This window comes from Cryptomeria japonica, chromosome 5 (assembly GCF_030272615.1).
Source record: "Cryptomeria japonica chromosome 5, Sugi_1.0, whole genome shotgun sequence".
Classification (NCBI taxonomy): Eukaryota; Viridiplantae; Streptophyta; class Pinopsida; order Cupressales; family Cupressaceae; genus Cryptomeria; species Cryptomeria japonica.
In genome coordinates this window covers 25,339,151-25,351,743 of record NC_081409.1, presented here as the reverse complement: position 1 = coordinate 25,351,743, position 12,593 = coordinate 25,339,151, and the positions used below count along the sequence as shown (strand labels likewise).

At 35.4% G+C, this 12,593-nt stretch overlaps 1 protein-coding gene across 1 annotated transcript; it reads right to left on the bottom strand.

Moving 5' to 3' along the window:
• Positions 1-1,223: 1,223 nt before the first annotated feature.
• On the bottom strand, positions 1,224-7,545 carry LOC131033661 (probable CoA ligase CCL5). The gene is made up of 6 exons (XM_057964927.2): positions 6,426-7,545; positions 4,109-4,298; positions 3,145-3,290; positions 2,959-3,026; positions 1,756-1,858; positions 1,224-1,630 (listed from the first exon to the last, which is right to left on the bottom strand). The coding sequence occupies exons 1-6, from the start codon at positions 7,422-7,424 to the stop codon at positions 1,517-1,519; spliced, it is 1,620 nt and encodes a 539-aa protein (XP_057820910.2). The 5' UTR covers positions 7,425-7,545; the 3' UTR covers positions 1,224-1,516.
• Positions 7,546-12,593: the final 5,048 nt, after the last annotated feature.

Here is a 12,593-nt window from a genome sequence, read left to right as displayed (position 1 = left end):
TAGACCACATTGACCAACTAAATTTATCCAATATGTTATCTTTTTAGGACATGGGTGATTTCACTCTACCTATGTTGCATGTGTCAATTTGACCATCAATAGATTTGATTTTTTTTAAAGTGAGGAAAAGCCAAAGAAAACCTTAAAGGAGTAGCATGAGGAAAACATATTAAGGCAAAATCCATGTACTCTAATCTTCTATGAGGAATAATGATTGACTCCATAATCTTGTTGCTAAAAGTGCTACATCTTAGACAACTAACGTGTAGAATTGTTGAATTGCATAGAAGGAGGTGTACAATTTATTTTTAAATCAATGAAAACCAACAAAAGGTAAATGCTAATGCATAAGATAGACTAGTAACTTGCCCAAAGTGCAAACATTTTTTTATAAGTGTATCAATAAAGAAATGAAAAGTTATGATAACAAGTTAATTCTTATAGAAATTTGCCAATAGGAAAGTCTCACTTCCACTTTGATTCTTCCTTGGAGTTTCAATTGAGCTAATTTGATCATTTCCTTGATGTCAATATCTTGAACACACGTTTCTCTAATCCTCTTTTAAACATTTATTTTTCTACAGCCCAAAAATGAATCACTATGCATGGATAATAATCTACATGGATTCATAGATAGGGTTAGTCACTTCATCAATTGAATTTGAATAAGAATATACCAATACCTTGTAAATTCACTACAATAGAAAAAAATGACAATATTGATACCATTAGAATCAATAACCATAAGAGTGGTGTAAATAATGGATTTAAATGCATTTATAAGAACATATTTATTGCACCATACTTTTCCAATGTAAATCATGGATGCCCAATAGAATATTTCTTCTAACATGTACATTGACAACGAAATTAAGAAATCGATTAAATTTATTAATTTGTTCAATTCTCATGTGAACTCTCAAATATGCTAATGATGTGTATTAAAGATCTTTAATGTATATAATAAATACCTTGTCAATGTTATAATATGAATATTTAAAATTTCCTTATATTATTAAAAACTTTTTTTTTTTAACTAAACATCCCTTAAAATAGTCTTAAAAAATTAATGATAGAGATGCATCCCCTCATCCCTTGTTTTCAAGCCCAAAAACTTGGTGTGATATAGATAATAAGAAATAGGTGCAAATAGAAAGAGATGAGGTCAACTATATGGACAAATATGTAGGTAGGTGCAAATGAAGATAAATAAGGATTGAGACTGAACCAAACTTTGAGTGTGCTTCTTGTCAAATATCACCATTACAACCATGCACTGAAGGTATTTTATTGTGAAAGCCAAGAGTGGTAGAGGTTAGGAGGATTTTTATAATGGAAAATAACACAAACTGATAAGAGAAGGCCTTAGATTTGAATCAGAAATGTCCCTTCATTCTTTATACTTGAGAACATCCAAAACCTGAATTCTACAGGTACTCCTTCCAAACACGAATATGAGCTCTTATCAATCAACTGAAGCATTGATATCCCGCACTTGCTTGAAACTCCGAAAGTTTCAAAGCTTGGAGGTGGCTAATTTAATCAAATCCTTTCTTAGCAATTTTCCTGCTGCATTTTTTGGAATCTCTTTCACAAAATCCACACGACGAACCTTCTTGTATGGTGCCACCTACAACACAAACCCCTCAAACAAGTTCAAACAATGCAGAAAATATTACAAATTTGAACAGAATCCCCAAATGTTTTCATGCTCAATCCCATGCTTATAGATAATAAATTCAAAATGCAAGCTACCTTTTTAGCCACAAATTCTATAACACTAGCTTCAGATAGTCTGCTGCCTGGTTTCCTTACTATGTATGCCATTGGAATCTGTCCTGCTTCTTTGTCTGGGAGCCTGTAACAGCCACATATAATCATTTCAAAAGATTTGCCTGCAGAAAATCTCTAACAATATCCAAAACTCTGGAGTTGGACTAAACTGGAAGAGTAAGAAGATATTATGCAACACAATCAATTCCAATCTAAAAAGTTGAAATGATCTTTCAACCTCAATCTGTTATTCCTGTCATTCCCATAATGCTATTAACAATGGCTATGCATATGATGTTGTCATGGCTGAAAGTTGAAACCAAAATTCTACAAAGCGGCAGAAAAGGGTCCATGATCACAGTTATGATGTTATAATGTTCCCCTCTGAATTGTATACCAGATTTTTCAGTTCATTCATATACAGCTGCAATTTGTGTGGGGTTAAAGTGGCTTTGTATAGATCTGAAGCAACCTTTATTGCAGCGCTATGCTTCATTAGTAATGGAGTACAATGTCAATGGTATTGCATTACCAAAGCACAGTAAGAACATGATTGTCACTTTCTAAGAACAAATTGTTTTACTGCAAACAAAATTTAATAGTGATTCAGAGAGAGAGGGCCATGATTACCAACTAAACAAAATGTTCAATTGAAAAATGAGCCTGAATTATGGAATCTATTGTTTTTCAAATTTTGACCTTTTACTGGATAGTGGATAATATACGTATTAAAATCTTGTTAATTTTTATGTAGATTCATTTCCTTAATGTTTTGAACGACACCCAGTAAATGTCTCTTGTCCCTTACAATCCCCAGAATGCATCCTTACATTTCCTACCATCCCTGTTCTGAAAACACCGTGGGACAAAGCAAAAATTAGAAGAAAGTCTTCTGATATTTATAGAAAGATCTGGATATACAACTTTTGGAACTCTGTAGAAGGATAAGATCTAATATAACTAGAGAATGAGAATTTCTCGTACTCTCCATGGAAAGATTGAAATAGACAACCTCTAAAAATCCCTAAGAATCTGTTGAATATGGAACATGTAAAATATGCAGTTTTAATTATAAAGAAGAAAAATATTTCTCCTTGGATTTGTATGTACCATCTGAAATTTTTTAAGCATAATAACATAGGATGAGGTTAGATTAAATTGAATTCAAAGGCCATTGTTACTTACGGTATTACTGCAGCATCTACAATCTCAGGGTGAGAAAGTAGAAGTGCCTCTAGTTCAGCAGGAGCAACCTGTATCAAAAAACAAAATTATATAAAGCTGAAATTTATAATTTAGTGAATTCATAGAAAATTCGCAAGAAAAGATGGAAGTTAACAAGTCAAACTCTTCAGAAAAATGATGCCATACCTGGTATCCTTTATATTTAATCAACTCTTTCAGTCTGTCTACTATAAAGATGTAGCCTTCATCATCAATGTAACAGAGATCGCCTGTTCGTAGCCAGCCATCTTTGTCTAGGGCAGAAACAGTGGCTTCTGGATTGCTGAAATAACCTGCAATTTGATCAGACAATATTGTTCTTGGGTTATTTGAACATTAGAAATTCACTTCATAAGGGTTGGTATTTCTTCCAATAAATCTAGTTTAAGTATCTCAATATAATTAAATTTAAATGAGGGTCCTGCAAGGAGCAACATACACGGAATTTAATTATGTTTCCTTGTTTTAATCCAGAACATTGGGTTGCAGGAAGTCTTTGCATGCAATTCTCTCTAATTTCAGGGAACAGCTTAAGTTCATGCTCCAAAATTGCCTCAACATATTGAAGCCAGTTAAATCTGATGGAACTTGTAAGTACAGTTTTCCTTATATAAACTTTTTAACTAAGCTGCAAAAAGCTAAAATATCAAAAGATGCAATTTTCTTTTCTTCTTACTTCTCTCTTGACCAGAGCACTGGCTAGCAATTTTTGTTACTTCTGTAATTGACATAAACAATCAACTGCCAATATCTCTGATTCTGTGCCACTGCTCTAACAAGGATGACTTATAACATTTTACGACATTTACAAAATTGTAAATTGACTGCAATTCAATGTTATTGCACTCCTGGATCATTTCAAATAGTAGAGCATTTCTATAAGCACAGAATAATTCATTTTACCTATTTATTCCTCTACATTAGAGTTCTTTATATTGGTGTGTCTTTAGATAGCTTACTTCAGTTACAAGATTTAACTTTTGGAGTGCCCTTAAGTGGATATGTATACATTTCTATAGCTTTAGATTGTGTATGACAGTGACTATGAGGATAGCGCTGGTTGATATTCCTCTAATTCAAATCGAAATATAGCTGCTTGCAACACTCTTACCTTTCATAACAACTGGTCCACGAAGCCACAACTCTCCTCTTTGGTTAGGAGGCAGAGGATTTCCAGTATCAGGATCGACAACTTTTGCTTCAGTATTTGCAGATAGCATGCCAGCAGTTCCATAGTGTCTGCTTTCATCCTGATTGTCAGTGGATGCTCCCACTCCTGCTGTTTCCGTCAGTCCATAGCCCTGCAAAAACTTCATGTTAATGTATTTGAGGAGAAATATTACAAACTTGTAAATCTAGAAAGATGATCAAGAGACTCCTTGCAGATAAGTTAAAAACCGGACATATGGTCATCTATTTCTATCAGAAATTCCTTTTTCTCTAAGCCAGAGGGGCTGATTGCCCCTCCTTGCTCCCAGAGCAATAGAATGGAACTCTTACACAGAAAAAAATAAAATATATAATTTATTATAAATTTCCAATGTTTCCTGAGCAGCTTGCAATCCAATAACTTGAAGATGATATGTTTCATCATTATAGAACCTAGCACCTTTGCAAGTGACATGACAAGACCCTACCCTTGACCTGTTGGGATTGTCTCAACAGAATTCAGATTTTCCTAAGTGTAAGCCTGAAATGCCTATACGTCAAAGCAATTTATTTCAGGAATAGTAATATTTTCTAAAATAGTTACAAGTTTTCGCTAAATCTGGCAGAGGTCTATAAAGAGTGAACTTTTTGGGATGAAGAAACCTTTTGCAAATCACCCACCACTATGACTATGGGTGCTGAACCTGTTAAAAATCACCAACTCCCCTGTCACCTTCACTCTCACTGCCTCCACACCATTAAGTCCTTCCCACCCCTCCAAAGATGCTGACTTACATCATAACTCGAAACGTTAAATAACAGGTTTTTCCTTTTCTTTGCCTTCTGGTCTGTGCGCATTTATCGTGGTCTCTATATATTTCCACAAGGGTTTATTTTCCTGAATACTTACGCTGCTTGATGTCTCTAATCATGCTTTAAGTTTCACTGCGGGGTTCCTCTGCTCTGATAACCTTTCAGAGAGTACGTGACTTTGACAAGCAGCGAGACTTTTATTTTGTTGCCATGGACATATAACTTTCTGTGTTCCATGGTTTCAAGATTCTGTAATCCTCGCATCAGGAACCAAAAAATGTTTAGGTTGGGAAGGCTCAGGGCTCAAACCCAGCTCATTACGATGCACAAGTTTGAGCTTGGCTACGGAGGAGTTCTTCGACATGGAATAAACACGGATAGTCAGAAGTATGCAAGCTCAATATCCCAGGTTTTACACCAAATTGTTTGATTGGGAATTAACTATCCACAGCCAGCAATCCTAACAACCTGGTTACTACATCCAATTGAGAAGGAATATCCCCATCTCTGAAAACAGTAGAAGCCACAACTTCTTACCTTTCCACACATGGAAAGAAGATTTGATCAGTAATTCACCCAACTCCGTTGCAAGTTATCCCAATGAACTAGCTATTGTACCTTCTCCAGCCTGCAGGGAGTAAAATCCCAATATTCTCACCTCCAAGTATCTCGACAGAAGGCTTAAGCAGTAACTATCACACCTTTATGACCCGGTTATCATCCCTAGTCCACGATTCCACACAGTATAAATCCAAATAGTCACATCTAGTCTTGCCAGACATGAGGGTTTAATTGATAATTATCGTATACCCCCATTCACTGGTAACAAAAGATTATTATGACAAAACTGTCACATAGAAACTACACACGGGGTTTTGACCAGGGTCATTGCGGAGCGTAGTGCTATACCTTACTGCTAGATCAATACCAGACAGATACATTGTTATTGAAATCTAGTTGTTCAAACTAGTTGCCAAAACCAATATGTTCTGTCTACAAAGGATTGAACAGGGCTTGGATCCCAATTTACACAATCAATAACACATTTCTATTTTCCAAAACTCCTTTACAGTTTATACCATTTCAAATGGTACTACAAGTGTAGCTGGACTGGCAAGTTTCAGTTAAAGCTTGGTCACATGGTCAAAATCCATAATAACAAAATCTATACAATACATAAGCTAAATATTTGAAAAAAAAAACCTTCTAGGTTTGCTCAACAAAACAATACCAAAGGTAAATTGAAAAGCAAATCGATATCTCCTCAAACCCTTCTGGGCTTGTCTTTTCTGCCAGTGATCAAATCGATATCTTACAGAATCCCTTCTGAGCTTCCACAAGGAGAAATTTCATGCACCAAATTGGTATCTCAATTTCATAATAAACAATTCAATTCATCAAACTTCTTCCACAAATTCTTAAGAACTTTAAAACCAGTAAACTACAAAAGAAAAAATAATAAAAACCTGCATTATTGTGACTCCAGGAAACTTCGAAATAAACTCCTCAGTAGAATCCTTGCTTAGAGGAGCTCCGCCACAGATAACACTTTGCAGAGAACTCAAATCAAACCCTTTGGCAGCTTCGGTCTTTGTCAGAGCCAGCAAAATTGGAGGAACCACAGGCAAATAAGTGACTCTATACTTCTCAATAGCTCTAAGCATCTCTCCCAGCTCAAACTTTGACAGCACAACAACAGTAGCCCCGGAGCCAAGCAACCCACAGGCAAAAGCACAAAGGCCATATATATGAAACATGGGCACAGTGCACAGAAAACAGTCATCAGAACTACCAGACAGATTTAGCCTTTTGAGCAAAATACACACCATGGAGATGAGATTTCTATGGGTGGAGATCACTCCTTTACTGAGACCAGTGGTGCCAGAGGAGTAGAGTAAGGTGGCAGTATCATCTTGCCTAATCTTTACATCAGGCAATTTCGATGTGTCTGATGCCATAAGGTCCATCAAGCACCTTCTGCTGCTGCTGCTGTTTTTAGTTATAAGAACTAGCGGTATGTTGGCCTCTGCTAACTTCCCCTCTAGTTCTGGTATGACGAAAGCTAATTTTGCTTTCGAGTCTGAGGCCTGTTTGGCGATCTCGCTGGCTGTGTTGAGTGGATTGGTTGTGGTTACAATGGCACCGATCGACATGATTGCCATGCAGATGACAGGGAAGTGCACAGAATTGGGCGAAAGGAGGAGAACTACATCGCCTTTCTTGATCCCTATTTGTGATAATCCTGCTGCTAAGGATTTCACACTTCCCCATAGTTGAGAAAAGGTTATTTTTTCGCCTGTTGAGGCATCCACAAGAGCTATTTGTCCTCTGTGAGGAAGTCTTGAGACGAATTTTGGGAGGTCCAGATACTCTTCTTGGGGAAAGTTTATCTGTTTTCGTTTGCTATAGAAGATGGAATTGGTTTTGCAGTACCCGCTGCGGGGGTCGATCTCGTGACCTGTCATTTTTGCAGTGGATGTGAAACGATTTTTTTGGGTTGTCGAAAAATGGCGGAGATCAGAGAAAACGAGTATGATCTCTGAGTGTTTGATGACGTTAGACCGGTTTTGGGGAATTAAATACGATTTTAATATTTTCAAATGATGTTGGATTTTTTTAATTGAATTTTGGAAAGACGCTCACGTTCTAGGAAGTAGAAAAGTTTCGCAAGAAACTGTTCGCAGATGTTTTAAAAGTGGTTGGGGGAGAGGGATCAATAGTCGTTAAGGCTAATTTCGTCAATATGTAGTTGTCACATGGAATATCGTAAGATCTTCATTTTTTTAGAAGTGGTTAGGGGAGAGGGATCAGGGGTCGTTAAGGCTAATTTCGTCAATATGTAGCTGTCACATGGAATATCGTAAGATCTCCGTTTTTTTAGAAATGTAAAATGGACATTTAACTATCTACAACTAAGGTATGAAGGCGTGACTCATCATGCAACTCGTCAAAATAACACGTCTATGTGAAGTGTCCAAAAAATGACGTTTTAAAGATTTGACCAAAACTTAAACTAAAAATGTCTAGTAATTGAAAAAATATGTCATTTCTTTTTAGTAAAATATCATATTTTTGTTTAGAGTATAACTTATATGCAACATAAATGGACCAAATACATATTAGTAACCATAAATATTTGTTATCTCTAACTTGTAAATCCAACATAAATGGATCAATAGTTAAACAAAAAAAACAATTTGTTGTTATAGAAAAAACTCATTATTATATAAAATACAACTTATATCCAACACAAATGGACCAATAGTTGAACACTAAAACTTGTTGAAAATCCTTCTCATTTCATGGAAAAATACAAGGTATTTTTTGTGCTCACCTTTTATATTTGTGATGGGACAAATTATTAATATGAAATACTCCAATGAATATACATTGCTACCCCAATAGTTGTACACACAAGAATACTATTTTTTCACTATGACAACAATACTTGTTTAAGCAAATATCTTATTTTATTAAATGAGCATCTTATTTTTTCAATGACACACTTATAGTGGATAGTTATGATATTTTATTTCAAACAAAAAACTATTTATTTCACTTGTTAATGAATGTATATTTTTACTTTTTATATAACATTTACAGGTTCTTATGTGCTCAACTATAGGTCTATTTTGACCAACATTTGGTCTTTTTTTATTTACATGTGGACTATTTATTTATAATATATAGTATAAATTTGTGGTAAGATTGGATATTATAAGCACAATTGCTATAATGACTATTCGACCTCGTTCAACTACAGGTCCCTCTCCCCTATAGAATACAATTCATTTTGTTTTGAGCAAGCGTTGCAAAATTCTGTAAAAAATTTGAAAGATGTTTCTTCCTCCTTCTATGGACAAAATTAACTAAATTATGAGAAAAGTTATGCTTTTTTCGTGGCAATATTTGCACAAGGAAAAGATGGCAGAATGGACTAGGAGGAGAAGAGGAACACAATAGCAGTTTCTTTAATTACATGCAGCAAAAACAAAAAACTACGATGCCAAAATTCTGGTGTCTTTGCCAATTTCAAATAAAATGATTTGATTTTCTCTCATAAGATGGCAGGGATCCTCTTTGGGCGCTATTTAGTGTTTCTCTCGTCGTTTAAGTGGCTTATTGTTACTTTTGATTACTAGCTTTTTGGGCTCTACCCATGTGTTTTGCTTTCTAGGTTCTACCCATATGACTATTATTTTGCTTTCCGGGCATGCCAGAGTGACTATTTTTATGTTTTTCGAGCATGCCAGAGTGACTTTGAGGAGTGACCATGTGTCCTACTTATTTGTGAATATGTGTAACTGGAACATCCTACCAACCCACGCCCGAATGAGAGTTTTGAAACACACACACACACACCTAGCAACATAATTGTTGAAAATGCCTCAAGAAATAGATTTATTGAAACAAATGTAGAAACTTTCAAACAAGTGCAACTGTTAGGCATTACAAGCAACATCAACAACATCAATACTTTTGGAGCATAGTATTTCTAATTTCAAATACCAAGTATTAAGCAAAGGGAGAGAAAGTGAAGTTAGAAACGAGTGTTTTTAGAATAAGAAGAATAATGGTCAATGCAAGTTTAAGTGGCAATAAAAGTTGGCAGGGCATCAACTATTTGTGGAATGACCAAATGCAAAATAAAATTGGGATGCATTAAGGAATGGGATTGAAGAAGCCATGTAGTGGGTAAGGATTGTTGAATTTAAAGATTGAGTTTGATACCATGTTGAATTTTGCAAGACAAGCCTACAAGTTCAAACAACAAACTAGAACACCTTCCACAAACGAGAGTAGCAAAAAAATTATGTCATATTCCTCTGAGGCAAAGATTACATAATGAATTACAATTGTACAATGAGGTGCTTATAAAGAAAGCACAAAGATTCCATAAGGTAAATTTAAGAGAACTGGAGTGCAAGCATGAGGAGCAAAAAAATGCAAAACCTAAGTGAACTTAAGCAAAAAAAGCATAACTAGTTGTTAAAATGCTCTAACACCCCCCTTTAAGTGAAACTTCAGGTAAAGTAGAAAACCTCTAAATGCATGAATGTAAGATGGGTCCCAACAACTAAAGGCTTGATGAGGTACACATGTACAAACCAATGTAATGCAATCTCTTGCAAATGTCTAGAAAAGGAGAAAAACCCATAGGGAGAAAAATCCTCTCCAAAAGAGAGAAAAAGAATGAAGGACTAAGAAGCTTCCAAAAAAATTAAATGTTCCGAACGAGTAGGAACATGAAGAACATCCTCTGAACTGAAGCCCTTCCAAAAAAAATTGACTTTAATCAATCGTTAAATTTTGAACTAAAGCCTTCCCCACACTTTCATGGCCATTCCACTAATGAATATCATGATTTAGTGGATTAAATTCAACAACTTATTGTAATTGGTATCATTCAAATACTAGATGACAATGAGTCGGACTGTCATCTTATTCCTTCTACATAGCATTTAAGTTCCTATTATGTTGCTCCTCACTATGTGACATTGCTAGCTTATTTCTCAGGGGGCTCATTGTCATTCATGGTGGTACAATTTCAGGTGCAATCATACTTTGGTAGCAACATAATAGCATTTTTATTCTTGTCTCTACGCTTGGGAGTAAGAATAGCCTTTCAACCATTCATTCTTTCTAAGGATTCACTTTTCCTTTGTTGAGTTGTACCTTTTCATAATTTGATGTCATTTCTTGCATAGAATTATCCTTCATACGAGTACATGTGCATTCCTTGTTTAGTAACTATTCTTCCTTGAAATGGTTTGTCTTATATGAATAATCTCTCCTTAGTGAAAGTGTGCAATCCTTCATTAAGAATCGAGTTTTTCCTAAACATTGGAGAAGGTGTCTATTCGTAGTTCCCTTCTCCTTTCCAAGATGTCATCTTTATTAAGGATCTCCTCTACTCTTGGAGGTGGGTATAATTATGCAAAGATCTCTTCCTCCTTTGTCAATCATGCATCCCTCAAAAGGATCCCTTTGTACACTTGTTGCAAGATATCTCTTTTACAATTATCTATTCCTTGCTTAAAGAGACGAAGCCTATATAGACATATTTCTTCCTAGCTTGGAATGTATGCATTGTTGCTTAGTAAACATCTCCTTGGTGTTGAAGGTGGGTATCCATGTTTCTATCTACCTTAAGATATCAACATAGGACTATGTTGACATCTTAAGGGGGCACATATATGCGACCTCCTTGTTGCATTTCAACTATTGATTATCAATTTGGGATTGTTTCATAATCATGTTCCATTCCTATCTTATCTATCATTTATGGAATTGTCGCATCTTCATGCTTCATCCTCATTTTATGCATCATTTGCCTTATACAAGGTATACATTCTCAAAAACGGACCTAACTCTTATACAAGATGCTTGATTCATGAAACTAGACACATCCTTTTTCAATTACATGTCTTATGCAGGTTGTTGCATGCTCGAAACTAGACCAAAGTCTTAGATGAGATGCTTAACTCCTGAAACCAGACGAAATTCTAGCAAGATGAGTGGAACTAGCATAACACAACTTGCTAGACTATTTCTCGACTCTTCATTCCTACATGGATCACCTAGCATAACACAACTTGATAGCTTGTGCAATCCATGTTCCTGCTTTCTCTCCCATGAACCCATAACATTACACACTTTGCTAGTGTTGGATCATAGTTTATTGTGCTTTCAATTGGTGTACGTCCTTGCTCTTTCTATAAGTCCACATGTGCTCTTGTAATAACATGTCGAGAATGATATTAGCAGTTGAGACATTTTGATTATCGAGATCTCTTCAACTAGTTGACTTGAAACTTTGTGTTTTTGCACTAACGTTGCTTTCTTTTGTTTATATTTGAAGGTTACTTGCATGGATTGATAAGGTCATATGCTTGGAGGCTTGACCATCCCTCAACATTATCTTATCCCTATTTTTTCTTGATCTCGGATGTTCTACCTTTTCATTTATATTTTACTGAGAGTATGATCGCAAGATCATACTTCGCTAAAGTGGGGCTAAATGTAGCATCGTATATTGTACGCCTTTATTAGTGTGTCCAATTTCACACTCTCCTAGCACCTATTTTAGTATTTCCCTTTCCTCTATGCATTATGGGACCTTTATCATAATTAATTAATATTTAATTCGATATTATGGGTCTTATTCCACTTTATTACATTATCATACTCTTATTTGGGCCCTTAATTCTAGGTGTGCCCTTTATCATTTTATCTCGATTTATCCTTTATCTTACCCCAATTTCAACTCTCAAAGCATATTTTGCATACCTATGTATTATGGTTTGAGCCATTGAGCTAGATTTGGCATTAGATCCCTGTTATCTTGCATCCTTAGATATTCGAAAAAATTTGATAGGACCAGGGCGAATCTTTGTTATTTGGTCCCACACTTTTTTCCCTAAATTTCGAGAGGATGATTTGGTGATCTTTTCTAATTCAAATCCCACTTCATGTCAAAATATATCAATTCTAAGTCGGCCTTAAGGTGATTTTAATTATTAAAACCCCATATAAGGAATCTCTCTCGATTCATTTCCTTAATGACATCCTATGCTAACATTATTATCAATTCAAGAGCAATTCTTCTTCCTCAAGAGAAAAACCTTATTCAA

Bases quoted from the DNA above. Each gene is read 5' to 3' on its own strand.
- LOC131033661 (XM_057964927.2), bottom strand. From the start codon at position 7,424: ATGACAGGTCACGAGATCGACCCCCGCAGCGGGTACTGCAAAACCAAT. The intron at 3,027-3,144 runs GTATGGCATCAT...TTTTTGATACAG, and splicing joins TTAAATATAAAGGATACCAG to GTTGCTCCTGCTGAACTAGA. The intron at 1,631-1,755 runs GTAGCTTGCATT...TTTGTGTTGTAG, and splicing joins TAGAATTTGTGGCTAAAAAG to GTGGCACCATACAAGAAGGT.